General features: G+C 40.8%; 1 protein-coding gene across 2 annotated transcripts in view; it reads right to left on the minus strand.

The window, feature by feature from the left end:
* Positions 1 to 26,813, minus strand: part of LOC117256981 (copine-9-like) — a 351,865-nt gene that overhangs the window by 45,115 nt on the left and 279,937 nt on the right. For both annotated transcript variants that reach the window (XM_033626735.2, XM_078169776.1), the window contains 6 exons: positions 24,132 to 24,207; positions 23,929 to 23,982; positions 23,706 to 23,767; positions 21,311 to 21,357; positions 18,778 to 18,959; positions 1,679 to 1,806 (listed from right to left, as the gene is read on the minus strand). In XM_033626735.2, the coding sequence (XP_033482626.1) occupies positions 1,679 to 1,806; positions 18,778 to 18,959; positions 21,311 to 21,357; positions 23,706 to 23,767; positions 23,929 to 23,982; positions 24,132 to 24,207 (549 nt within the window). The remainder of the gene's footprint in view (positions 1 to 1,678; positions 1,807 to 18,777; positions 18,960 to 21,310; positions 21,358 to 23,705; positions 23,768 to 23,928; positions 23,983 to 24,131; positions 24,208 to 26,813) is intronic.

The raw sequence follows: 26,813 nt of genomic DNA on the forward strand, positions 1-26,813 counted from the left end.
CTACTGCAATTCCCTCCTCTTTGGTCTCACTCACACATCCCTCCATAAGCTTCAGCTGGTCCAGAATTCAGCTACCCACATCATCACCACAACCTCCTCCATCCACCACATTACTCCTGTCCTGCAGCAGCTCCACTAGCTCTTGGTTAAGTCCCGTATTGAATTCAAAATCCTCCTGTTAACATTCAAGGCCATCCACAACCTTGCCCCTCCATATCTGCCCCATCTCCTCCATGCAGCCACTCCTTCCCGTACCCTCAGATCATCCTCCTCCATCCATCTGACTGTCCCCTCCGCCCATCTCACCACCATGGGGAGCAGAGCCGCACTACCACCTGAACTCAGAAATATCAACTCACTTCCACTCTTTAACTCCACACTCAAAACTCATCTCTTTAAGATTGCTTTTCTATGATCTCAATTGCACTGTCCAAATTTGATCTTAATCTTAATTTTGATTTTAATTTTAATCTGTTTTTAAGTCATACTGTGTATTTTCTTATGGTTTCATAGTTTGTTCTGTATTATTTTATTTTTTTTTATTGTACAGTGTCCTTGAGTGTTAGAAAGGCGCCTTTAAATAAAATGTATTATTATTATTCTTATTATATTATTATTAAACGGGATAAGCAGTTACATAAAATGAATGAATGAATTTTCATTTATTTATTTTCATCTTTTAATTATTTAAACTAAAAATTGTTGTCTTCTTTTTCTGTCAGTGCTGTTCTACAGTATTAATATTGCATGTTACCTGTGATGTGAGATTAAAGTGCAGAGATATTTGGTAAATTGAAAGGAAGTAACAGTGTTTATGTGTGACATTGTTCAAGGGGTGCATTTGTAAAGGGTTGTTTTACCCTAATTTATGGGTTTGGAAGGGGTAAGAAATGGCAGGACTCACTTGTATGTTGATAATTGTGTATCTTTTGCTTGAACTTATTTTTCCAAGTCAATAATAAGAGAAAACACATACAAGGGAGACATGTCATTTTGGCAAATTGTGTCATCTGGGTGACAGGTCAGAGTAAAGCGTTTTAAAACGTTTTAAAATGTTTTACAACGCTAAGGCTACCTAAACCAGAGGGAAAGACATTTGATGAGGTATCTCTCTCCAGTAAACCGACCCTGGCCAGTTGTGTCTTCTCATTAATTAATAAGAAATTTGAGCTGATTTTCTGTAATGAATTTTCTAAGCCAGTTATTATGAGCTTTGTGGATCTGGGCTAACCTGGCAGAAAAGTAAATAGACCTCTGTCAGGGTAGTGTATGTGTATGTGTGTGTGTGTGTGTGTGTGTGTGTGTATTTTTGGAGTAGACTGAAAGAAAAGGCAAAGTTTAAGTTGAATATAAACATAATCTTTGTTTGTTAAAAAAAAAAAAACACACAGGGCCTCTTTTAAAATCTGAAACTGTGATTTCTCAGACGGGGATGATTCTTATTTTCTGTGAGCTGCTCATCACATTTCCTGATCTCTGCCAGCAAGTCACCTCTGACATATTCACGTGTTTGTATTCATGACATGCATATATAAACAGCTGGCTTCCCACGATGGCACAGGGTAAGTGACACATGCATATGAAACTTATGTTAATGTGCAGATTTTATGTATGAGAGACATTATTTATGAGTGTGTATGAAGGTATGTGTTTGTGAGTGTACAAGTGCCTCTCTCACCGAGCCACCTGGTTGATGACAGGAGCGAAGTTGGTTGGGCCGTACAGCTGAACAGTTCGCAGGCTCTGGAAGTAAGCTTCTAGTACACCCTCGATGCCCACACAGTTTGGATTTTCTGTATTTGAGTTCTGTAAGAGAGAAAACTCTGTTTGTAAAAAAGAAATAATTGAACCCACTGAAAGGAAACAGATAGGGATTCTTTATCGTGTCTTGATAAAATCCATTTCTGTTATTGCTGTTTCTAACTGACGCTAAAAGGCAGCATGAAAATCCTTGATGTATAAAGGAGTGACACACAATATGGAGGATGAGAGTGCACTCTTTCCTGGCATTCATAGTGTAGCACTCAGTTGTTCACGTGAAAACTGAAAGAAACTGTGCAAAGAAGCTTGAGAGATGAGGTCAAACAGTTTTTTTTCCATTTCATTTCATTATGTTACTCAAGACCATATCACATGGTATGAAGTATAAACATTACATACAATAACAGAACTATGGTCCTTGGCATGGCTAAAGTACAAAAAATGTTGCTTAGACAAAGGTAGGGCATTCTTCAAAAAAAGCACCTACAAGTAACTTCTGGCTTATCTGATTGTAATAACAAAATTAAGTGAAACATAGATGGATGATTTACATAATAGTTTAACAAATAACATTCTCTGTAAATGATTATGCCTACATTCAAACTAAATATGATGCCGATTTCCCCACGCCATCATCATCATCATCACAGTTAGCAGATCCTCTGATTTCTATCCAGCCCTTTATATCTTCCACTGACTTTCGGAATTCTGGTGTTGTTCACTCTAAAATTACAAATAGCCTCCTTTTGGTTTTCATGCAACAGATACTTCTCCAGTTTAAACTCCCCTTTAATTTTGACATATATAGCACATGATGTCATACTTCTGAGCTCACTTTGCCACTTTTACATGAACTGATCTTTTAGCCTCTGTTTAAGTGTTTTCACCAGTTGATGTTACACTTTTTGTGTGAGCCAGAGGTAAGACAAGCCACATTCATCCTGTATCTGCTTAACCTGCAAGAGCCATGATGGCACACATAATGCTAATAATGGTAATGTCAGCTTTTCTGTTACCAGAAACTGCGACTTTGGTCATGTCCAGGAAATCTGGTTGGGTTTAGTTTTTTTGTCATGTGTCTATGCTGTCTTGTGGCTTCCTGTTTTATTTTGAAATCTGACTCTCCTCTCATTTCAGGTAACTTGGCCCTTCCCCTTGTGTGTCCTGCTGGTCTGATTGTCTTCCCCGCCCTGATTGTTTCCACCTGTTCCCCATTACCTTGTATATAATAGTCTGTCCCTGCGTTCCAAATCACATACTTCTACTATATACTTTTAGTATGTACTGCAGCTGCCCTTAAAAAGTATGTAGTGTAGTATGCAGTATGCATGCAGTACTGGGACACACTACATCCGCCATCACATCGCTCCCTGAACTCCGACCCTCTTGCTCACTTCCGCCGCCGTCCGTAGCGCCACATTTGAATATTTTATGTTGTTGTACTTCGGAGATGCAGCAAATCTCCTGTCGTCAAGCTCGCCAGAGTCGTGCATACTGTCGGAGGTGCAAGAGAGCTCTATTGCTGTTATGTCGTCATGTATGTTGTTGTTTCTAATAAACAGTCCCAAGCCTATTATTAGTGACCTGTCTATTGAACTAGTCACCAGTAGGCATATTAACCCCTTCACACACAGCTCTCTGTTGCTGGCAGATGTTTGATGTTAAATATATTTACAGCTATGCAGCTGCTGGCACTATATTCTGTCTGCATGTGAAGCAGCCTTACATTCACATTACTTTTATTTGTAGTGTAACATACTTGCACATTCTTACTACATTACTTAATATGTGTTTGACTTTTACTATTCCTATATTTACTAGTCTATACTGCTCATACCTGGCCCATAGTGTATTCGTATTTAGACATATGCATTCATTATTTATAGCACACTTACACCACTGCCTGTACTGGTAGAATCTTCTATATTGTAGTCATAGTTGAACCCTAACACTGATTATACTATAATCACAGTAAAGTTGAATGTTGTAACCGTGTTCTTGCAAAACTGTATGATATGTGACAGTATATAATCAGATCATTGCAGTCCTAATATGTAGCGTCTTAGTATCTCAAATTAAATAAACCATGTATGAAAGGAAGTGTGGGCGTTGGTTGTACACGCAGCTCAGTGTGACGTAACTTCCGCTGCACAAAGGACTGTGGGTCAGAATGGCCAAAGAAGCATGCTGACATGCATACTGTGAAATGTGACTGGATGTAGTAGAACATCCTGGTACTTTTGGCATACTGCATCTGACATACTATGTATTGGGACACACTAATTCTTTTTCTGGCATACTAAATAGTATGGTAGTATGGGTATTGGAACGCAGGGTGTGTTTCCCTTTGTTCTGTGCCAGTTCGTCTTGTCCTGTTCCTATGCTCCATGCTCCATGCATGCTCTTTGTCGAGTCAGGTTCTGTATTTCTTTGATACTTTGTTTTGCATTTCGCCTTAGTCAACTTTTGTGTTACTCTGATACTTTGTCTCGCTTTGCCTTAATCTAGTCTTGTTATTTTGATACTTTGTCAGGCCTTTTCCTCAGAGTGATTTTTTTATTTTCTAAAGTGTTTGTAAGTTTTCCTCTGTAAGAGTGATTTTTCTTTTGCACTTTGAAATTAAAAGATTGTTTATTTGAACTTTGTCTTCTGTGTCATGCATTTGGGTCCTAGATTCTGACAACTTTAGTTTTATCACTATTAACTTTTAACTTCTCTCACAGAAATTGCACATGTGATCTATTGCTTTCTCTAAATCTTCTATTGTTGTAGACATAATTGTATCATCTGTGTACATCAGTACCATAAGCTGGATGTAACTACCTATCTTGTTGTCATCACAGTTAACGGGCTTACAACCATACTGTAGTAGGTAACCCCCAAGGTCATTGAGAAACAGAGCAAACAGCAATGGCGATAGGTTTTCTCCCTGTTGATCTCCTCCAAGGTTTGCAAAAAACTCAGATTTAGTACCATAAACAAATATACATGATTTGATATCTTTATACATATTCTTCACAAAAATGTGCCACTACCTGCTTTTAGCAGTTTGTACCATAGTACATCCCTCCAAACTGTATAAAATGCCTTAGTTAATGAAAGAACAGAACAATCTTTTCTTTTGTTCACCTGCAAAAGCCACAATGGAAGTGAGTGATAAGTGCAATGATGTTTGCTAGCTTACTGTGATCACTATCACTATGTGATTGTCACAAATGAGCAATGTTGGATAATATCTTTATATTTTCCTGCCTGATATCAGACATGTACTCTGCCATCTAACATTAGATGATTGACGGTGTTACTATCATTACCATGGACATAGTAGTTTTCAGTCCACACCAGCTCTGACCTGCATTCAGTGTTTCTGTTCACAGAAGCAGCTGCCTTTCAGCAGCAGCTCCTGTGGAGCTGAGAGGATCAAGGCCAGGCAAACTGCCTTAACCAGGCTGACTGACAGCAGACATTTACTGAACCTCACTATTTTTCATGTCAGAGCCATGGGAGGAAAATTAACTGCTTGTATTGATTCACTGATTTGTATTTAGCGAGTAAGGGGAATCTGCTACTCACAGACAGATATTTGCTTGATTTTAATCCGCTGTCTAGGCAGATTACACAAAGATTTGTATCTTTAAAAAAAAAATGCAGGGGGTCTGGGATTATCATGGAAACCTTTCACTGATACATACATTTAAAATGACATGAAACTGTTTCGTTTCTGTTGAGCAGCACTTAATGAGAGTGTTGAGCAGCCTACCATAAATCAGCCTTAATATCACCGCACCTCCATACACAGAGACAGGCACATAGATATGTAAATAACAAGACAACCTAGCAATAATAGTTGGCTCGTTTCATTGTCAATATCTGTTGACACTCTCTTCCATAGTGACTTTTGCATATAATTTTTCTGCTGTGTGTGTGTCTGTGCTGTGTTTTTGTTTTTCCAATTTGCAAAGCATTTTGGATATGCGGTATATTTGAACATCTCAGCCACCGTAGATATGGATGTCAGATTGTCAGTTTTTGGAAGTTACAGAAATCGTCAGACTGCAGACTGAAGTTAACATGTAATCTGTTTCTAAATGGATTGTCTGATGACAGCCAATCCACAGGCATTTGCATTTCCATCTGGTAGGGTTGGGTCGGTATGAGAAAAAAAAAACAAAAACAAAAACTGTCCGTTTTTTGTAAAAGAAAAAAACGCATCAAGTCGGTAATACCAGATGTTCGCCACTTGGGGGCGCAATTGACTCATTTAAAATAAAAAACGACCTTAGGACAACAGAGTGACAGTAACAAGTTGTTTCTTTTATTCCTTAAAATTCCTTTCCTTAAATAAATTTTGCAGCTTACTCAATCAGTGTAAACAGGAGTTGCCTCCTTCGTCTAGCTCAAAGCCAAAGTGTTGCCATTGTGGCGCATTCTTTGATTTCTTTGAGACTAAATTGTCCGCCATTACCGACTCCCCGTCACAAACTCCAGGCTACAATAGAGGCCTTGGCGCATGCACACTGGCACCCCCTAGCTCAGTCCCCGCCCCACCCCCACCCCCCTCTCTCGTCTGCTCGCTGTGCGCTTGGCGAAGAGGCAGACACAAGTGCCCACAGACTCGGGCGTACTATAAGCGGAGCGGACTTTGTGTAAAAATGTCTGTGAAAAATCCCTGCGATGTGAAAAATACATGCCGAACAGTCTTTTGTGTGACAATGGTGCGCGGAGCGGAGTCTGCGCGGTTGTGCTTTGCGCACACAGGGCTTGCGGACGTCCACTTTTACCGGGCAGACCTCCGCGGAGTTCGCTCCACGTATGTTCCGCCCGAGTATGCGGTCCAAGACGGAGTACCGAACCGAATTGGTATTACCGAGAACCGACCCAACCCTATCATCTGGTATTTTCCTAAGAATGTGATGCCCCTGTGGATTAAATTTACATCTGGCTGAGATCTGATCACAATGCAAGCTAGACCTCCAGATGTGGTCTGGAGGATCTGATCACATTTTTATTGCAATACATTCTGTGTGCATTCATGGCCCATACACATTCTGCAGTTTTTTGGGCCCTGAAATCCTTTGTTTACAATGTAGACGCATGGCATGCTCAAAAGCGAGAGTGATGCTATCGCGACACACAAGTGTTCCCAAGTACGGGTTTTTCAGGGCACAATGGTTGTGTTCTGAGATAAACAGAGTTCAACTTCTTGAACGAAACAGCACACACCACATGTCACATGAAGAGAAACATCCAATCTTTCCCCTCTTCTGTAAATGTGGTAAATATGGAGGAGAAGTTGCTCATTTTAGTGCAGGGCTACCCAGAACATTACATCTGTCCCACAGACAATATTTTAATACACAATGCCTGGAAGAAAATCAGCTCTGCAATCAGGATTTCTGGTAACAAGACTAAGATATGGTGCTGGTTATAATTGCTTAGCAGCCTCAGAAATCTACCTCCGCGCTCTTAAAGGTTGGAACAGAGTGGGCACAAGAGTAGCACCCGGCACCTGGTTAAAGACCTGCATGTGTTCCAGCCCTTACTCTTGCATTAACATGCATTTTTCCCTACGGAAATCCAGACACAGATCACATGTCAATGACAAGTATAAATGGGATATCAAACTCAAAGTCAGATACATTTCTCCTACATTTTGATCAACAACTCAACAACGAAATCTCTTGACTGTGTCGCCATGCTTTTATGCACTGAGTTGCTGCCACATGATTGGACAACTCAATATTTGCATTGCTGAGAAGCACCGGATGTTTACACCTATAAAAGTTTCAAATCAACAGACAGTTCAATATTGGCAATCCATGTTACAGTCATGGCTTAGAACTGTCATGCGATGTGAAAAAAAAGTACAATAAATTTTTCACATGCTGTACATCCAAAAAGCAGCTGTGCTTCGGATTCTCACAAGTTCCATGAATTAGCCATGGATTTTCTCTTATGACACTCCTGTATCTGACACAAGTTGCTCTCGTCTGAGTCACTCTGACACTTCTGCTTTGTTCTGCCTGAACTAGTCAGCTCTTAAGACTGCATCATTCAGATAAGCATGTGTCAAACCTGTGAAATTCTCTTTGATCTCATTCTTCAGTGAGAAATAAGATGAATTGCATGAGAGAAGGATCTCATTTCTCAAAAAAGGAAATAATAATTGACATCTTAACCTTCTTATTTCTAACAAATCCCCAAACACACACCAGTGTCTTCAGATTGTTTTTCACTCCTTGAAATACTCTTCCTGCATCAGTGTTGTAAATGTGCCATTCATCAATGTACCATATATATAGGTATTCACCGCCACAATACCTTTGTTTTTTTACCCCAAGTCAATTATCTGTTCCTGATCAGTGCTTTGAAAAGCTGCAGGTTGCTTTGGAAACAGATTTCAGTCTGTCTCTGTAAGGAATTAAGACATCTCCTCAACTGACCCTTCTCTAAATCTCGTCCCCAGACGCAGACTGGCCAATCATAACGTAGCACCGGGCCAGGGTCCAACCAGGGTCCGACAACAACACAGCTGTGTTCCATTGACTCTAATGCAACCGTTTCAGATTTCCTTCATTTTTTGGCTGTTTTTTAGCTAGGTTTTGTGGATTTCAGGCTAAATGTTGTGCCTGGGGCACATCGTGTATTAATGATATTCCTTACCTTGAGAGGTTGGAAAAAGATATATCTTTCTTCCCGGCTCCAAAACAAAAATCAAACCCTGAAAAGTGTAGAGTTAGCTAGCTAGCTACTGAAGATACAGCCCGCTGAATGTAAACACATGCTGTTTTTGCTTTTTGATGATTATATTATAAAGCCTCGTTCTTAGTCTTTTACATCCGACCTGGAAAACCTCGCAGCCACTTTTATTTGTTACAGTGTACCATGCTCCTGGCCCATATTCTGAATTTGTATCTGAATTCTCAGAGTTTTTATCCAGTCTAGTTCTTAAATCAGATAAAGTTATTATTGTAGGCGATTTTAACATTCATGTCGATGCTGATAATTTTTTTTTTTTTAAATTTTTTAATTTTATATACTTTATTAATCCCCGAGGGGAAATTCAATTTTTCACTCTGTTGTCAATTACACACAGGTCCGAACACACACGTGCACAAACTGGACCTATACATGCATTAAGTGGAGAGATGTCAGAGTGGGCTGCCCATGACAGGCGCTCTGAGCGGTTGGGGGGTTCGGTGCCTTGCTCGGGGGCACCTCGGCAGTGCCCAGGAGGTGAACTGGCACCTCTCCAACTACCAGTCCACACTCCATATTTTTGGTCCGGACGGGGACTTGAACAGGCGACCCTCCGGTTCCCAACCCAAGTCCCTATGGACTGAGCTACTGCCGCTCCCAAATGAATGATGATGACTCCCTGGCTATCGCGTTTATCTCATTATTAGACTCCATTGGCTTCAGTCAGGGTGTACATGAACCCACTCCCTGTTTTAACCATACCCATACCCATAGTTCTGACGTATGGAATTGAAATTGATAACCTAACAGTCTTTCCACAGAATCCCTTGCTATCGGATCATTATTTGATTACTTTTGATTTCTTTTTACTAGATTACACGCCACTCAGCAACAGTTACTATACTAGATGTTTATCAGATAGTGCTGTCGCAAAATTTAGGGAAATGATTACTCCGTCGTTAAATTCAATACCAAGTCCTTCAGTAACAGAGGTTTCCTGTACTGACTTTAACCTCTCCCGAATTGATCATTTTGTTGATAGCACCGTAGGCTCGCTGCGAACAACACTTGACTCTGTAGCTCCTCTTAAAAAGAAGTTAAAAAAGCAAAGAAAGTTCGCTCCTTGGTATAACTCTCAAACCGTAAGTTAAAACAAATATCGCGAAAGTTTGAAAGGAATTGGCGATTAACCAAACTGGAAGAATCTCATTTAATCTGGGCAGACAGTCTCAAAACTTATAAGAGGGGCCTCCCCAATGCCAGAGCAAACTATTACTCAGCATTAATAGAAGAAAATAAAAATAACCCCAGGTTTCTTTTCAGCACTGTAGCCAGGCTGACTGAGAGTCAAAGCTATATTGAGCCTTGTATTCCTTTAGCCCTTAGCAGTAATGATTTTATGAGCTTTTTTAATGACAAAATTCTAACTATTAGAGGCAAAATTCATGACCTGCTGTCCTCAGATAGTAGGCCTAACTATCTAACCTCAAACACAGCTGTAAGACCTAATATATATTTAGATTGCTTCTCCCCAATTTCTCTTCAAGAATTGACAGCAGTGATTTCTTCATCTAAATCATCAACGTGTCTCTTAGACTCCATCCCAACTAGGCTACTTAAGGAGGTCTTACCTTTAGTTAACACATATATTAGATATGATCAATATATCCTTATTAACAGGCTATGTACCACAGTCTTTTAAGGTAGCTGTAATTAAACCTCTACTAAAAAAACCCACCCTGGATCCAGAGGTGTTAGCCAACTATAGACCAATATCTAATCTTCCCTTTCTGTCAAAGATCCTTGAGAAAGTAGTCGCAGACCAGCTGTGTGATTTTCTCCATGATAATAATTTATTTGAGGAATTACAGTCAGGATTTAGAGTGCATCATAGCACTGAGACAACGCTAGTTAAAATTACAAATGACCTCCTGATTGCTTCAGACAAAGGACTCGTCTCTGTACTTGTTTTATTAGATCTTAGTGCGGCGTTTGACACAATTGACCATCAAATTCTGCTACAGAGACTGGATCACTTAATTGGCCTAAAAAGTTCTGCACTGAACTGGTTTAAATCTTATTTATCTGATCGTTTTCAGTTTGTTGACGTTCATAATGAATCATCCTTACGTACTAAAGTTTGTTTTGGAGTTCCGCAAGGTTCTGTGCTCGGACCAATCCTATTTATTCTATATATGCTTCCTTTAGGCAACATCATTAGAAATCACTCTATAAATTTCCATTGTTATGCGGATGATACACAGTTGTATTTATCGATGAAGCCAGAAGAAAGTAATCAATTAACTAAACTCCATAACTGCCTTAAAGACATAAAAACCTGGATGAGCACCAATTTCCTGATGTTAAATTCAGACAAAACTGAAATTACTGTTCTTGGCCCCAAACAACTCAGAGACTCTTTATCTGATGACATAGTTTCTCTAGATGGCATTGCTCTGGCCTCTACCACTACCGTAAGAAACCTTGGAGTAATATTTGATCAAGATTTGTCTTTTAATTCTCATTTAAAACAAACCTCATGGACTGCATTTTTTCATCTGCGTAATATTACGAAAATTAGGCCTATCTTGACCCGAAAAGATGCAGAAAAATTGGTCCACGCTTTTGTTACCTCAAGGCTGGATTACTGTAACTCTCTATTATCAGGTAGCTCTAGTAAGTCCTTAAAAACTCTCCAGCTAATTCAGAATGCAGCAGCACGTGTACTAACAGGAACTAAGAAACAAGATCTTATTTCTCCTGTTTTAGCTTCTCTGCACTGGCTCCCTGTAAAATCCAGAATTGAATTTAAAATCCTACTGTTAACTTATAAAGCTCTAAATGGTCAAGCTCTGTCATATCTTAGAGAGCTCACAGTGCCTTAGTATCCCACCAGAACACTGCGCTAACGCAGGGTTACTCGTGGTCCCTAAAGTCTCCAAAAGTAGATCAGGAGCCAGAGCCTTCAGCTATCAGGCTCCTCTCCTGTGGAATCATCTTCCTGTTACGGTCCGGGAGGCAGACACCGTCTCCACATTTAAGACTAGACTTAAGACTTTCCTCTTTGATAAAGCTTATAGTTAGGGCCGGCTCAGGCTTGCCCTGTACCAGCCCCTAGTTAGGCTGACTTAGGCCTAGTCTGCCGGAGGATACCCCTATAATACACCGGGCACCTTCTCTCCTCTCTCTCTCTCTCTCTCTCTCTCTCTCTCTCTCTCTCGTATCCTATTACTGCATCTTGCTAACTTGGCCATTCTGGATGTCACTAACTCGGCTTCTTCTCCAGAGCCTTTGTGCTCCACTGTCTCTCAGGTTAACTCATATTGCAGCGGTGCCTGGATAGTGTGACGTGTGTGGTTGTGCTGCTGCCGTGGTCCTGCCAGATGCCTCCTGCTGCTGCTGCTGCCATCATTAGTCATTAGTCATACTTCTACTGTTATTATACACATATGATTATTATCACACATGTATACTGCCAGATACTAATATATACTTTCAACATATTGTACCACAGTAGCTAGAACTATAACTATAATATTATTACTTTCATTAATGTTGTTGTAAGCTACTGTCATTACCGTCTGTCCTGCATCTCTCTCTCTCTGTCTCTCTTTCTGTCTCATTGTGCCATACGGATTACTGTTAATTTATTATGCTGATCTGTTCTGTACGACATCTATTGCACGTCTGTCCGTCCTGGAAGAGGGATCCCTCCTCAGTTGCTCTTCCTGAGGTTTCTACCATTTTTTTCGCCGTTAAAGGGTTTTTTTGGGGGAGTTTTTCCTTATCCGCTGTGAGGGTCCAAAGGACAGAGGGATGTTGTATGCTGTAAAGCCCTGTGAGGCAAATTGTGATTTGTGATATTGGGCTTTATAAATAAAATTGATTGAATTGATTGAAATTGAACACTGAAAAAAGACCAACCCTGCAGGAACCAGTGAAGGAAAGCAGGGAAACTTTGCTGATGTTGAACCAGCTGTGTATCAAGGCACTGTCAAACTGACTCATCAGCAAAAACAGGTTAAAAAGCTAAAGATAGAAGCTAAAGCTGAACTACAGGCTACAGATCACAGTGTAAAAGTGAACTACCACAATCAGTATGAAGGGAAACTGCTGATATTGAACCAGGTGTGTGGCATCACAGCGTGCGCAGATGAACAGTGTTTGACTTCCCTCTGAGATCTTACTTTTTATTGTTAGCTAGGTTGTTTTTTTGCATTAATTTTGGTAAAAAACATGCAGTACTTTGACTGTTGAGCTGCAGCAAATGACATGTTTTTTGTGGGTGGCAAATCAAATAGCATTAAACGTGCAACAGAAGAAGAAGCAGGTAACAGAACTGTGACATTTTGTACAAAATGTACAGTGCTGTATAGTTGTCTTCCATTATACCAGTACGCCGTTAGCTACCTGTAGCTAACTTGTTTGCCGATTGTTTGGTCTGTGACGTAAAAGGTCAACTGGAAAAAGGTCCAATGCTATAAAGATAAAAGGGGGCATATCACCACCTATCGTAGCGGAGTCAGACATACTTTGGTTAATAAACTGATTCCCCTCCTGTGCTTGTATACTGGGACAAGGACAGTAGTCCAATTAAATGACTTAGTCAAGCTATAACAGTAGCTCCACTTAACTGTGCATGTAAACACCATGAGTGAAAGTCCCTGGTGGATTTTCTTTGCATTGTATTACTTATAATCAAATGGTAGAAAAACATTTAAGTGCTGTGTAGAATTATACAACACGAATAATGCATGCCTCCATCCACAGAGCATGAAAATTATAGAAATGATTCATTACTGCATATCACCTGCTTTTAATTACATTCAGTATTCTCAAATCGTCATTAAAAGAACAAAATATGTTTCTGTGTCTTTGGCAGTGACCTCGCAGTAGCTCAGTCCACTTGGCTTGGGACCCGGAGGGTCGCCTGTTCAAGTCCCCATCCGGACCAAACTATGGAGTGTGGACTGGTGGCTGGAGAGGTGCCAGTTCACCTCTTGGGCACTGCCAAGGTGCCCTTGAACAAGGCACCCTTGAACAAGGCACCGAACCCCCCAACCGCTCGGGGTGCCTGTCCATGGCAGCCCCCTCACTCTGACATCTCTCCACTTAGTGCATGTATAGGTCCTGTTTGTGCATGTGTGTGTATTTCGGACCTGTGTGTTAATGACGACGGAGTAGAAAAATGGAATTTACCCGGAGGGGGATTAATAAAGTATATAAAATTAAAAAATTTAAATTAAATTAAATACAGTAGCTGTTGATGGCTAATCATCTTCTCTTTTTCAAAGGCAGGTTCACATGCACACGCTGAGGCTTCCTGTTATCTCTCTAAAAAATTACTTTTTAATTATTCCCCCTGAGACTGACGTTTTTGTTTTATAATATGGATTTCTTTAAAGTATCAAAAACAGATTCAGAAGACACTGTTAATTAAGCATGAACACAGAGGAGCTACACAATAGATGCTCAGAGTTATATCAGTGTCAAATAACCCTCATGAAAGACAAATATTTTCTCTAATGTCCTTGTGAAGGAGAGAATGCTTCAAGGTACACTTACTCTTAATTTATTGCAATGTAAGCTATTCAAAATTGCATAATATGTTCTTTATTGGGAGTTAATGTATACAAGTGCTGCTTTTTACTTAATTATTCTGACCTTGATCTGAACCAGGGATGTGTCTAATTAAAAACGCTTTTTGCACAATGCCAGTTTCACTTTCTCACAACACGCATATAAACAGTATACTTCTGCAGAGGTTATTTTCTCCCTTTAATCAGGACCTGCCCTACATGAGCCATTCATTATGAGACAAGATACTAAAACTTTACATTTGATGAACTCTAGATTGCTCAATGTGCTCAAAGCAGTTTCCAAACAATAGATTCCTAATTAGACTTGCCTTAGCACGACACAGCAGCGGGATTTGTCACGCTGAGGTGAACTCTAATTGGGAAAGCTGATTGAGTGGCTGCTCACATGGAAAGGAGCAAAGTTATACAAAGTGATGAATCTAGACAAGCCAGATGCTGACGCTCTTGTCCACCACTGACTTCTGACTGGGAGTGAGCCAGGAGGATCAGGGTTTGACAAACCTGATTGAAAACGACAGTTTCAGGTCAGTGAGAAAGTTCCTCCAGTCCACTAATGAAAGACCTGAAGTGTGTCATTGAGATGTTTACACCCATATGAAAAAATCTGACCATATTATCATCCACTTAAAAAACTCCTACTAATCTTATCCTGCAGCCTTGGAACACCACCAAATATAAGACTCTCCTTTTTTATGTTCATCTCTCGCCCACTTTTCTCCTCATTTCCTCTAATATGACTGTCCAGGGAGGCAGACATTTGGAATCCAAGGATAAGTCTTTTTTCAAGTTGGCTGACAATGCTAAGCAGTGCAGCATCAGAATATTTCACCGTGTTGTTGCCTGTCTATCTGCTCTCTATTCTTTCTCCATCACTCGCAAACCATCAAACAGATGAACGTCTTTTCTTTCGACGTGCAGCGTGATTCACAGTGTTTTCTTCCTCCCACCTCTTGTTCCTTTCCTCTGCCTCAGTCATCCACTTCACAAGACTACTTGACAATGCCTACAGCTTGTGGGTTTATGTAACCTTTCCTTTCATTGACTTAACAAGTTGTCCTGAGTTGAGTGAATTCAGCACATCACACCCTTGTGTGTGTGCATGAACAAACAACACAGAGACCCACACATAAAAACATTGCTCCTTAGCATTAGTAGTGGTCCAAACTCCACAGGGGACTTCTAACTGCCTTGTGGTTGTATGTCTCTGCAAACCAGTCAAGTTGCATTTACAGTTTACATCCATGTCTGTCCTCCCTATGTAGCCATTATGGTTGGCAATGCTTCAAATGTTGCTGCAAAGAAACTGCATATTCTAAAATGTTGATTCCTTACAAACATCCTCAACCCGGCAGCACAGAAGATCTATACAAGCAACACAATTTCGAGGTGGACACACAAGTTAAGTGTCACCAATTAAGTATCTGACCAAATATTTCCCTTTCTGTTCCCGAGTTATGGCATTAAGTAATGGCCAGAAAAGTGTTTCTGCAAAACGTAATGATGTCTCAGTTTCCTCAAGGTGTTCTTGAGATATCGTGTTCACAAGCACGGGACGGACAGACAACAACCCAAAAATGTAATGCATCTGGCCACAGCTGTTGCCAGCATGGAGGCATAGAAAAATCATGCTCTCTTGGGGTTACTTTGTCTCAATATGGCAACGCTTGTAATCAGAGAAAAAAAAGGAGAAATGAATGGTCCTTAAAATGATTCAAACATGCCCGAAGTGCTGTATATGATAACAGTTACTTAATGAAAAATTGTAAAAATGGGATTTGTGTTTGGGTGGTTAAAGCCAGTTTGAAATGATTGGACTATCCAGCTCTGCTAGGGAAGCTAGGGCATGAATGCGCTGTGGGCTCCTATTGACACACTCCCTCTTCCCCAGCCCCCATCCTTAAACTCTTTGTGAATTGTGTGTGTGTGTGTGTGTGTGTGCCCTATTGCCTTTAATTTCCTATCAGTATCACAGTTTGTTTCTCTGTCTCTCCATTGCTATTTTCCTTGCATCTACCAGGTATCCTCTGACTTTCCGTCCTTCGCCCATCATCCAACGGCCACACCCATCTCCACACCTATTCCCACTTCCCTCATCTGCTCTGCCTGCCCTTCCACCCACCTCCTCACCTGCATCACCCAATCACCCACCTGTTCCTTCATGCCTTGACAGTTTATTGTCACTATTACGATGCATTTTGCTGCTACTTGTTACGTGCCTGCAGGACCTTCTGCCGAAGCTGGGACTCTTGATGTCTCTAAGCTTATCCACACTCATGCTTCTACAATAAACTATGAATTCATCCTGCTGCCTGGAACTGTCTGCATTTGGGTCCAATCTCTGTCACCTCACACACTAGCTGTGACAGTGCAAACCGGCAAATTATGGACTCAGCAGCCAATCTGCTGCTCTGTCTGTCTTTTTCTTGGAACACTGATGGTATTCTACAGGTCAAGTCCTGATGAGGGGGTGTAATCCCCCATGACTCTCAACACTGTTGACTTGCACAGCTGTTCCACACCACAGAGACTCTGCTGCCCAGTGCCCCAGCGACCCAAAACCTCCAGTCGGCCATGCCCACAGATGACCTCCCGGACCACCAATCAACCGGCCCTGTTGATGCTCATCCAGATCTCCCAGACCTGTTGCCGGCCTCCTGCTTTGCTGTCCTGACGTCGGCCTCCTGCTCTGATGTCCTGTTGCCTCCAGGAGGGTCCTGCGTCTGTCCTCAAGAGGTGTCCCGTCAGTGACCTCTAGAGGGACTTGTCTCCATCGCTGACCTCCTGGTCATCCACCAGAGAGGCTCCACCCGTCTGGTCGTCCTCCTGCCTGTCTCCCAGAGGTGGTCCAGCCTCTTGGCCATGCTTCTGCCCATCCTCTAGACCTACTCCGCCCATTTACCCTGCCTCCTGGTCACCTTCCAGACCTGCTCAGCTCATCAGCCCTGCCCTCTGGACCTCCTCCTGAAAGGCTCCACCTGTCTGCGCTGCCCCCCGACTGTCCACTTAAAGGGCCAGTGTGTAATATTTGGCATGGTTTATTGTCAATCTGAATCTGAATCTGAATATTCTACCCATTAATATGTTTATATAAGTGTATAATCGCTATAAAATAAAATTCATTTGGTTTTCGTAGCCTTATAATTATGCTTTTATATATATATATATATATATATATATAGCAAGGGCCTTGCTTTAGAGAGGTCGCCATCTTGCGCTGCCATGTATGTACGGCAGACCGAGCGGACAATCCAGCCAGCCAGAGAACGCCTTTCGCGTGTATAAATAAACCAACAAAGACAGTGGAAGGAAGGAAGAAGGAGGAGGAAGAAACAGCAGAGAGTGTTAGTAGTTTGTCGATGGAGAGTAGTGAAAAGTTTTTTAGCTATAAAGTTTGCGAATAGACCACACTTACCACGCAACAGGAGAGAATGAATCCGAACCGTCATCTGCGAGGAAAAGAAGACGCAACTTCACTCCTTGTGATGCACTCTCTGCGGTGCTTTTCCTCCTGATGATATATCTCCTCAACGATGGTAGCAGTAGCACCGAATCCCATTCTGTGCATTCAGCCTCTCTTCTCGCCCGCTCAGCATCAAACACATGGAGTTCCTCATCTGTATGCTCCGGCTCAAACAGGTATGGCTCTGGGTCTGTGTCCGCTACAAGAAACTCTTCAAAATCGCGTTCAAAGTCGTCCATTGCAGCTACTATAGTCCGGAGATATTGCTAGGCTAAATAAACAGCTGAGCTCTGTTTACCGGCTACGCTGTCAGTCAGTGTGCAGGCTGGAGATTGGTGGAGCAGAGAGGGGAGGGGGGTCCCCACTAAGTATGGTAAACGAGTATGTGTGTATGAAGTGTGTCTGTTACGCCAGAAGAGTCAGAGTGTGAGACGGAGTCTTTTACCCCCTGGAGTGTTACCAGAGTTTCTGGAGTGCTCAAATAAACGGGCCTTTTTCCCGAACGCTCCTCTGGTCTCCTGCTCGTGAGGGATTCATTACAATATCGTAACATGGTTTAGATTTCTAAATAAACATTCACCTCATCGCTAGATAGACCTACTCCTGAAAAACTCGTGCGCAGGGCTTTTTGTCCCTACGAGGCCGCCGTCATTTACCCGACGGGAGGGGTGAGCGAGTGAGCCCTGCAATCTAGAATTTGACCACTGATGTCACCGTTTTCAACCCATTTTACACACTGGCCCTTGAAGATTTCCTGTTGTGCCTTAACAGGTCTCTTAACTTATGAATGGTGTTACTGTTGCATATAGGATACTCTTTATTGCTCCACATTGGCTTTACAGAGTGTTTGATTGCATTTTTATTTGGCCAAAGTCGGTCCTGAAGAAAGTCCAAAATGGAAGTGAACTCTACATTAGTGGCCGGCGAGACCTTAAGTCTAACAGATGGACACATTTGACATCCTGGCAGCGATTTAGTCAGAGCTCACACAAGTCAGCAATAAACAAAAGCTTTTAAAAAAAAGCAAGTTAAATTTGGCAAACTTGTTTCTCTGCTGTTGCAAAAATGTGCTTTACATGTGAAAATATCATCAACTGAGGTGTCATGTTAGTATAGTTTTCAGTCCAAAAGCAGAAATACCTATTCAGTGAATATCACAAAATGCCTTTCACTTGTATTTAATTAAACAACGACAACAGAACTACCTTTTCTCTCACTCTCTTTGTTTCTCAGTGTTTTTATGTCAGTGTCTCTTACCAGTGGGAAGGCGTGGGAGATCTTGCCATCTGGGGGAAGTTTAGCCCCAAAGCCGTAAGCTGGGAAGAGTTTGTCACTGTCATAGTCCTGGATAATCTCCCCCACAGCCTTTAGAGCCATGGCGTATGCATTCATCTGGTACGGACTCATGTAGTGCAGTGAGGTGGGCTGGGATGGGTTACCTGGACAGAGAAGCATCACCACACCCAGCACACACAGAGGGATTAGAAGAATCATGCGGTAACATTTACATGACCAAATACTTTTTTAGAGAATCAAGACATGCAATCTTTCATCTTTCTGATTATGGTAAATTCATCAGTCACTTTCACTGAAGGGCAAATGGGAGTGGATTAAAAATAAAAACAGAAAATACAGAGGGAATGAGAAATAAAGACTTGTGTCTAATGTAGTCTGTGTCAAATGAAGCTGGTAACCTCTGCAGTCGTGGTAAGTAAAAGCCCTGCCACTATTTGTGAATTTAATTCCTTTATATCCTTCTTCATTATGAAGAAATAACATTCTTTGCTAGCTCGATGCTAATGGCAGTACTCGCTCGGTTGCTAAAGTGCCTCTGCTGTTTAACGCCATCGTTTGCCTGTTTTACTCTGTGTGGTAAAGTCTCTAGAAGAAATATCTAAAAGGCTGGGGTGTTATTGCCGTACTTTTGTCCACAACAGCAGATCGATCTGTTCTCCTAGTGGTCAAAGTGACAGCAGTGACGGGAGAAGTCGTGGAAGACAAAAAGAAAATCAAACATGCTAGACTTTCTGTTGAGACATCATGAGGCGTCCCAGACGCGCATCAGTTGTCGTCTTCTATGACACAACACATGAGATGAAACGATGGATTATTGTGGACAACACTCCCAGTCCACACCACATCGGGCTGATGTTGTCTAATGTGAACCCAGCACTATTTAATGTCCGGTGTATAGTTAGTTCATTATGTGTGACCTCTACAAGCACAAGTACATTGTGATTTTTTCATTTTTTTTCTGACCCTAATTAGTCATCAGTGCTTTTCATTGCTGAGTATGGAGATTAAATTCCAGAGCAAAGTAGTGGGGAAAATTTGGGCATAACACACAGGCCTAGTAGGGAGCGGGGCTTTTAATTTTTAATATCGACTTAGACTTTTAGACTTTAGACTTTATTGTCCCCAGAGGGGAAATTCTTTTCCACAGCACCACAACAGTTTGACCGAAATATAGAATATCATAATGCTTTTATTCTGAATCTCTGAGGCATACACCGCTGGTCTTCTTGTACCTGGTGGAAAAAACTGAAATGCAGCTCTATAGGTTTTTCCTACATATATCATCTCACACGCGCTTCACTACAGAGCACAGTATCACTCCTTATGAAGTCACACTAACAGCTGTTGAGGACCCTCTGCATTAAGGGGGTGAGTATTATAGTAATGACCAGGTAAATTGTGAGACAACCTTCCACCACAAGCACGAAAGTATTTATCACCATAGATACTGCAACTAACTGTTTGCTTATTCAGCTGTTAAAAGGTTAGCTCAGATTTTCTGAAGTGGGGTTGTATAAGGTACTCTATAGTCAGTGTATTACCTACAATAGATGTTTGTCAGTATGCCTCCAGTTTGGAGGAATGGCAGGAATACCAAAACGGGAGCTAAGCAATGTACTGCTGTGGAGGGGGGTCAGCAACCAAATGTATTTTAGACACCTAAAAAAATCAATATCAGTTTAAGTGTACGCTATATTGAGAGCCCGTTCCGACTGGGAAGCCATTAACAGCTTCAGTTCCACATGTATGCTCTTGCCAAGCCACAAGACTCCACTGAGGAAAAACAATAATTTTGGTTTGTTGGTCTTTTGCTACTTCCATCAGTTACTTAGTTTATGCTATTGTGTGACTTTGGTGAATCTGAATTAACCATTTAAAACAGCAAAGTCACAGTTTATTGCTGAACCCATATACAGCAGTACTTTGCTTAGCTTCCGTGGCAGTACTCCTGCTTACTTCTCCAAACTGGGGGCATGCTGACCAGTATCCACTGTAGGTAGTACATTGGATATGGATAAGTACCTCATACAACCCCACTTCACAAAATCCAAACAATCCCTGTAAGTTATAGTACATACCCTTTCCCTACATTCTCCTTTAATTGATTTAGGTATGTATATGGGTATAAGGCAGATTCGACTCCGGCTTGCAACCATTTGCTGCATGTCACCCCCCGCGCTCTCTCTATCCCCCATTTCACTCTATCCTGTACATTAAAGGCAAAAAGCCCTAAAAAATAATCTTTAAAAAAAATGTATTTATTTTGTAAAATGCAATTTAGAGCCTATCAAAGTAAATCTTTCATATGTGCAGTGACAATCATATGTTTATATACTACAGAGGACCAACCCAAAGATGAGAATACAGTCCATCACTGAAGTGGAGTGAATATAGTCCATTACTGAAGTGATAACTGTGACAAACATTGCAGGCAAAACAATTTCAGTGACCAACAGATGCTTCTTGCATGCACAGAAATGTAACACGGTCCTACCGTTAGATGCTGTGAAGTCTATGGCCACAGTGAAATTGAGTTGTGTCCTGGTGGGAGATTGAGCACATCAGTATCACTCAAAGCAGAGATGTTAGAACTGTGCCAGCATCTCCAGATGGGAGCACATTTGCAGATGTCCAGGCTAGACTGAGAAACTCATCAACAGCTTACAGCTGGCACTAGGCAAGGGATTGACACCATGATTCATACAGTATAGCTTATAACAGTGCTTTTAAATCCATGTGTTGATAATAGCTGTTTTGTGCAAAGTCTTTACATTTGACCATTTTCATGCTGAAGACTCTCCATGTGGTTCTCCAACAATTTTATTCATTTACTACAAATCATATATACTGAATTCTGCTTTGGAATAACAACTGTAGGCTTATTTTAGATACGTGTTTATGCTTTGCCGGCAGCCACTGATTTCAAAGTTTAAATCAACTGCCAGATCAACTTGCAGAGACTTACAACTTAGATCACAAAAGACATCATGTATGCTATAATCTTGTAATATACCGTAAAACTTGGTGTATAAGTCGCACTTCTTTCCCTGTTTTTTTCATCTAAAAAGTTGGGTGCGGGTTATAGACCGGTGCAACCTATAGACCAAGGTAAATGCTGACATAGGTAATTTGACCCACAAGATGGCGCTACGTAGTAATTTAAACTCATTCGTTTTTGGGATTTGAGTAAGCATGTATAGTTACAGCCCACACTGTAATAAGGTACTGTAATGCTGTCTTCTTAAAAAAGAAAAAAGAAGTTTAACGTTAATTTAAACTAATTTTTATGGCTCAGATGTTGTTATACCGTAATTTTATTTCCTGAAGAGGTTGTTTGGAAAATTGCAATCTGAAAAGTAACCAAAGCTGCTTAAGAGGTTATTGTGTTTTGAATGTGTTTCAAATTAAAAATAAAGGGAAACAGTGTAGGAATAACTTGTATAACGTTTTTATTAACAAATAATAATATAAAACCTTGTTTTCCCTGTTTGAGACCTTAAAAAAATAGACTGCGACTTATATGCCAGTGCGACTTATATTCCGAGTTTTACGGTAGTTAGTGGTGTAGTGGTAGTTGATGAGGTAGGTGTACTACTAGTTAGATGGGTAGGTTACCCTTGGAGAAGATGGGCATATCTTCCTATATATTCCAATGGCTTTGGAGCAGTTGGGTCTACTGTACACAGCTATAAAAAGAGGTGGGTATACCCCTAAACCTGTGTATACCCTCCACTATACCACTGAATATAGTGCTTTAGTTCCATTTGACAGCAATGTTTTCTAATATCTCACGAGTCCAAAACCTCCCAGTGCATGACCTCCTGTCATAAAGTTTTGATAAGAACAAACTCAAGTCTCTAAAACTTTTTTCAGTTACTTGGTTAGAAAATGGATGGATGGATGGACAGATTGGTCATAATTTAATCATTCAATTAAACTGTTCAGTTAGCTTTCTGTAACTCCTATATCCCAGTATGTAGGTCGAAATGCTTTTTCAAACCCTTCTCTGCACTGCCAAGAAAAACATTTCTTTGGGAGAGGAATGTTATTTGTTGACCTAAATGCAGATACATTTAAATATACTTAGTCTGAAAATGTCTATTTGTTACACTTTCTGGAACACAGTGGTTTACAGGATGGGGCGAGGGCAGAGCCTGGTTTTATGCAGAAGGCAATCCTTTGGACCAAAGAGAGAGCTGTGATATCATGGGGGGATTAGGGGTTTCTTTGTGTCAATTTAAGCTATTGTCTATTTAAGTTCTCCGATCAGTCCGATCAGCATGTATATATGTTGCCCTAGTGGCGCATTCTGTTAAACCTGTTTGTTGAGTTAATGTAAGAGGTGGTTGTTGTCAATTGCCTAATGAGACTACAGAACTTTATCACACCGAACACAACTTTACATCTACATTGTGATAAGAATTTTAAGTCATGCGACCATAGTGTGCTTCATTTACAGCCTAACATTAGCTTTTTACTTCCGATGATTGCATTCAGGCTTCAAAAATCAAAAAAGTGGGGATTATTTAATAATAATCATTAATAATCCAAAATCCAATGGAAAAATCCCATAGCTTTTTAAAGGAGCGTAACCAGGGCGACACTAACTTCCATGTCGGCCCACAGAAAAATGTCATTCCTGGAGCACTTGATTGTGACTTACTAGAGCTGGACCAGTTGGTTAGCATGTTTGCACTTCACAGCAGTTCACCAATTATTTGTGTGAGAAGTCATACTCAAATACGTAACAAAGATGCACAGATTAATTTCACCGTTTCACTGTCTGCTGTGACTAGGCCTTAAAAAAAGTAATAATTGCAGTAGAGTCCTTAAATGGCTTCATGAATGGCTTCATGACCATGATAAAACATTAAAGACTGAGGTCTTACCCTCCTCTGATGAAGTCGACAAATGTGCATTCTGACTCCACTTTAAAAGACAGCAGGGTCACCTTGAAGACAAAAAGAGAACAGAGGACGCAGCACAGGCACAAATTACAAGGAGGCCCTTGGCAAACACTATCCATTTATTGCCTTGACATGTCACTGCTGCTATGACTCATGTCCATTAAACATGTGACAGCTGCTGATGAAACACTCTGACATGACTTACTGTCCCTGAATTGACGTATTTCTTCTTCTTGCCTTTCTTTTTAGGATTCAAAACCTTGTTCACAAGACAGAAAACAAGAAATTAGTTTTTGTCTGAGCAGAAATGGTTACTCATTCAGAGCTCCTGTGGGTGGATTTTGATAATAAATTGTTCTCAGATGAGGGTTTGAATTTGTAACAATAGAACTTGCTATTGTATTTTACCTCATAGACATTGAACTGACTTTGGCCTCTGGAAAGTTCTCTGTAGCTGGTGGTGAACTCTCCGATAAAGTCATGACTTTAAGACATGTTGATTTAGACAAAACAGACAGAGAGACAAGAAAGTGGAAAATAGTTATAGAACAGTTCCTGTGCGCTTGAACAAAGAACAAAGTCACAAAAGAGAGCAAACAAATCCAAAATTGTGGTATTTAAAAAAGCAGACAAAACGTATAAAGCTGTATTAATACATTATTATTCTGCCAGTTTTTAAAATCACAATATTACTATTAGTAACATTAACATTCATTCTGAATCATGTATCCAGTTCAGTATTTTTTCTTCTTTTAACTCTGTCTTGGTCTTCACCCACTCCTGAGAAAAATATGTCTCTTTTGTTGATAGCTTTTATCAAGTCAGTAAAATTATTATTTTTTCTTTTTTTCTGTTGTCTTACTCTAAAAGCATTCTGTTAAATTTCCTGCTTCTCAGGAACACAGACACCCAAACCAATCCTCTGTCAAATATACAGTATGTACAATACATTCCTTTCCCTACATATTGACCTTTTAGATCATCCTCATGCTCCCCCAAACAATTACAACCATCATGTTACCATACCACATTCTGTAATTGTTGTCACTGCCACTTCACTGTCTGTGCTGTAATTGTAAAGCCTAAAGAGCAACTTGCAGGTTGGAGGCCCCACTTGCCGAAACGCTCTGGACAAAACATCTGGCTAAGATCAAATATCCACTAAAGTCCTCAAAGCAGTCAGTGCTGAGCCTACAAGTCCTTTCTACTGTCTATTGCTTCTATTATGGCCAAAGAGATTTTAAAGATATAGATTTTAATAAGTATTTTAGAATGTCGAGAAAAAAAAAAGCTTTCAAAATTAACAGAAATTTGCAGTTTCCTGGCTGACACCGGAAGTCAATATGATGTTTGACTCTTGCACTGGATGGCCTTTTATTGTGGCCAGCCTAAGGCACACCTGTGCAGTAATCATGCTGTCTAATCAGCATCTTGATATGCCACACCTGTGAGGTGGGATGGATTATCTCGGCCAAGGAGAAGTGCTCACTAACACAGATTTAGACAGATTTGTGAACAATATTTGAGGGAAACTTTTGTGTATATAGAAAATGTTTTAGATCTTTGAGTTCAGCTCATGAAAAATGGGAGCAAAAACAAAAGTGTTGCGTTTATATTTTTGTTCAGTGTACGTCAAGATGACATTGACATGAGACATTTCAAAGATGTGGGATTTTTGTTACCTAACAACACAACTTAAAAAGAACAAAATATCAATGTCATCTGTCATCAATATTCCATGTCAAATTAATATTGGCATTAGATGTTGTCCTGACATAAAATTTTCATCAATCAATGTCACAACCTAAATTCAACCATATATCAACGTTGAACAACGTTGATGGCCAGCTGGGCGTCTACTTTACTGTATGGAAATATAGACTCCAATATCATTGACCTTATGTGGCATGCCCCTTTGTTCGTTTGCTCCATTTCTGGTTTTGACTCTCAACATCTGGTTGCCATTACTGGCTATAGTAAACACAATTAAAAAGTCTTGGTCCTTTTCAGTTAACACAGAGTGCTACACATTTTCAAAGTTGAAACACATCCACATAAAACTAATCATTTCAGCCTACCTTATAATATATGATGTACTGAAAAACCTCAATTAGTAGCCCAGGCTGTTGTTTGAATGTTTAAATCACTGAATTCAACAGGCCTATATTTGGGACACGAATCTATATGGGGCAGGCCTTAAAATTATTTCGCACAAAACTGTTGCTCAGCAAAGATGAGCAAATACCATCATATTGTTTTTTTGAGCCAGTATGAATATTGTATACAAATTAGGCTTCAAATAACATATCATATATGTATTTTGTTATGACACTTGTTTTCATGGCACCTGAGAATAATGGTCAGTTACATTGTAACCTTGGTTCTCTGAGTGAGGAGATTATCTCCCCACCCAGTAGTTATAATTATAATTATGGGAATTACCCCCATCTGGGGTAATCGACATGGAAAATTAATAATCTTGAAGACACACCACTTTACGTGGCCACCATGCGCCAGGCTATAAAAGCCCCACCTTGCGCATGCACCCACTGATTAAAATTGACTGAAATGAGTACAGAGCATTCTTGAGCCTGGGGAGATAATCTCCTCGCCCAGAGAACCAAGGTTACAGTGTGACTGAACATTCTCTATCATATCGAGATTATCTCCCCACCCAGTAGTTATACCATAACTATGGGAACCCTTTAAGACACACAGCAAGGGGCCCCAGGAGACAGAGCAGATGCAAGTCCATAAGCAGTCAACACCTGATCCAGGTCCCACAGTGGACTGGCCAGCCTCCTGGTGCGATGAGGCTGCAGTCACCATCTGCAAGCCTATAATCCCCTGTATGAGCAGCCTTGATAGCTGCTACCATGCCTCTAAGGGTTGAAGGTGATTTTCCCGCCTCAAGCAGCCCCTGCAGGTACCTGGGCACCTCCGGGTGCAGCCTCCAGTCCCTTGCACTTGGGCCTTCCCTCGAAATGTTGGCTGGGTCGTGTCACTACCTGAGGTCTGCACAAAGCTGCATGGTGACAAACACCACTGCCTGCAGTTGTCTCTGCTGACAGAGCCCCAGGCTGAAGAGAT

This window comes from Epinephelus lanceolatus, chromosome 1 (genome assembly GCF_041903045.1).
Source record: "Epinephelus lanceolatus isolate andai-2023 chromosome 1, ASM4190304v1, whole genome shotgun sequence".
In the NCBI taxonomy this organism is placed as follows: Eukaryota; Metazoa; Chordata; class Actinopteri; order Perciformes; family Serranidae; genus Epinephelus; species Epinephelus lanceolatus.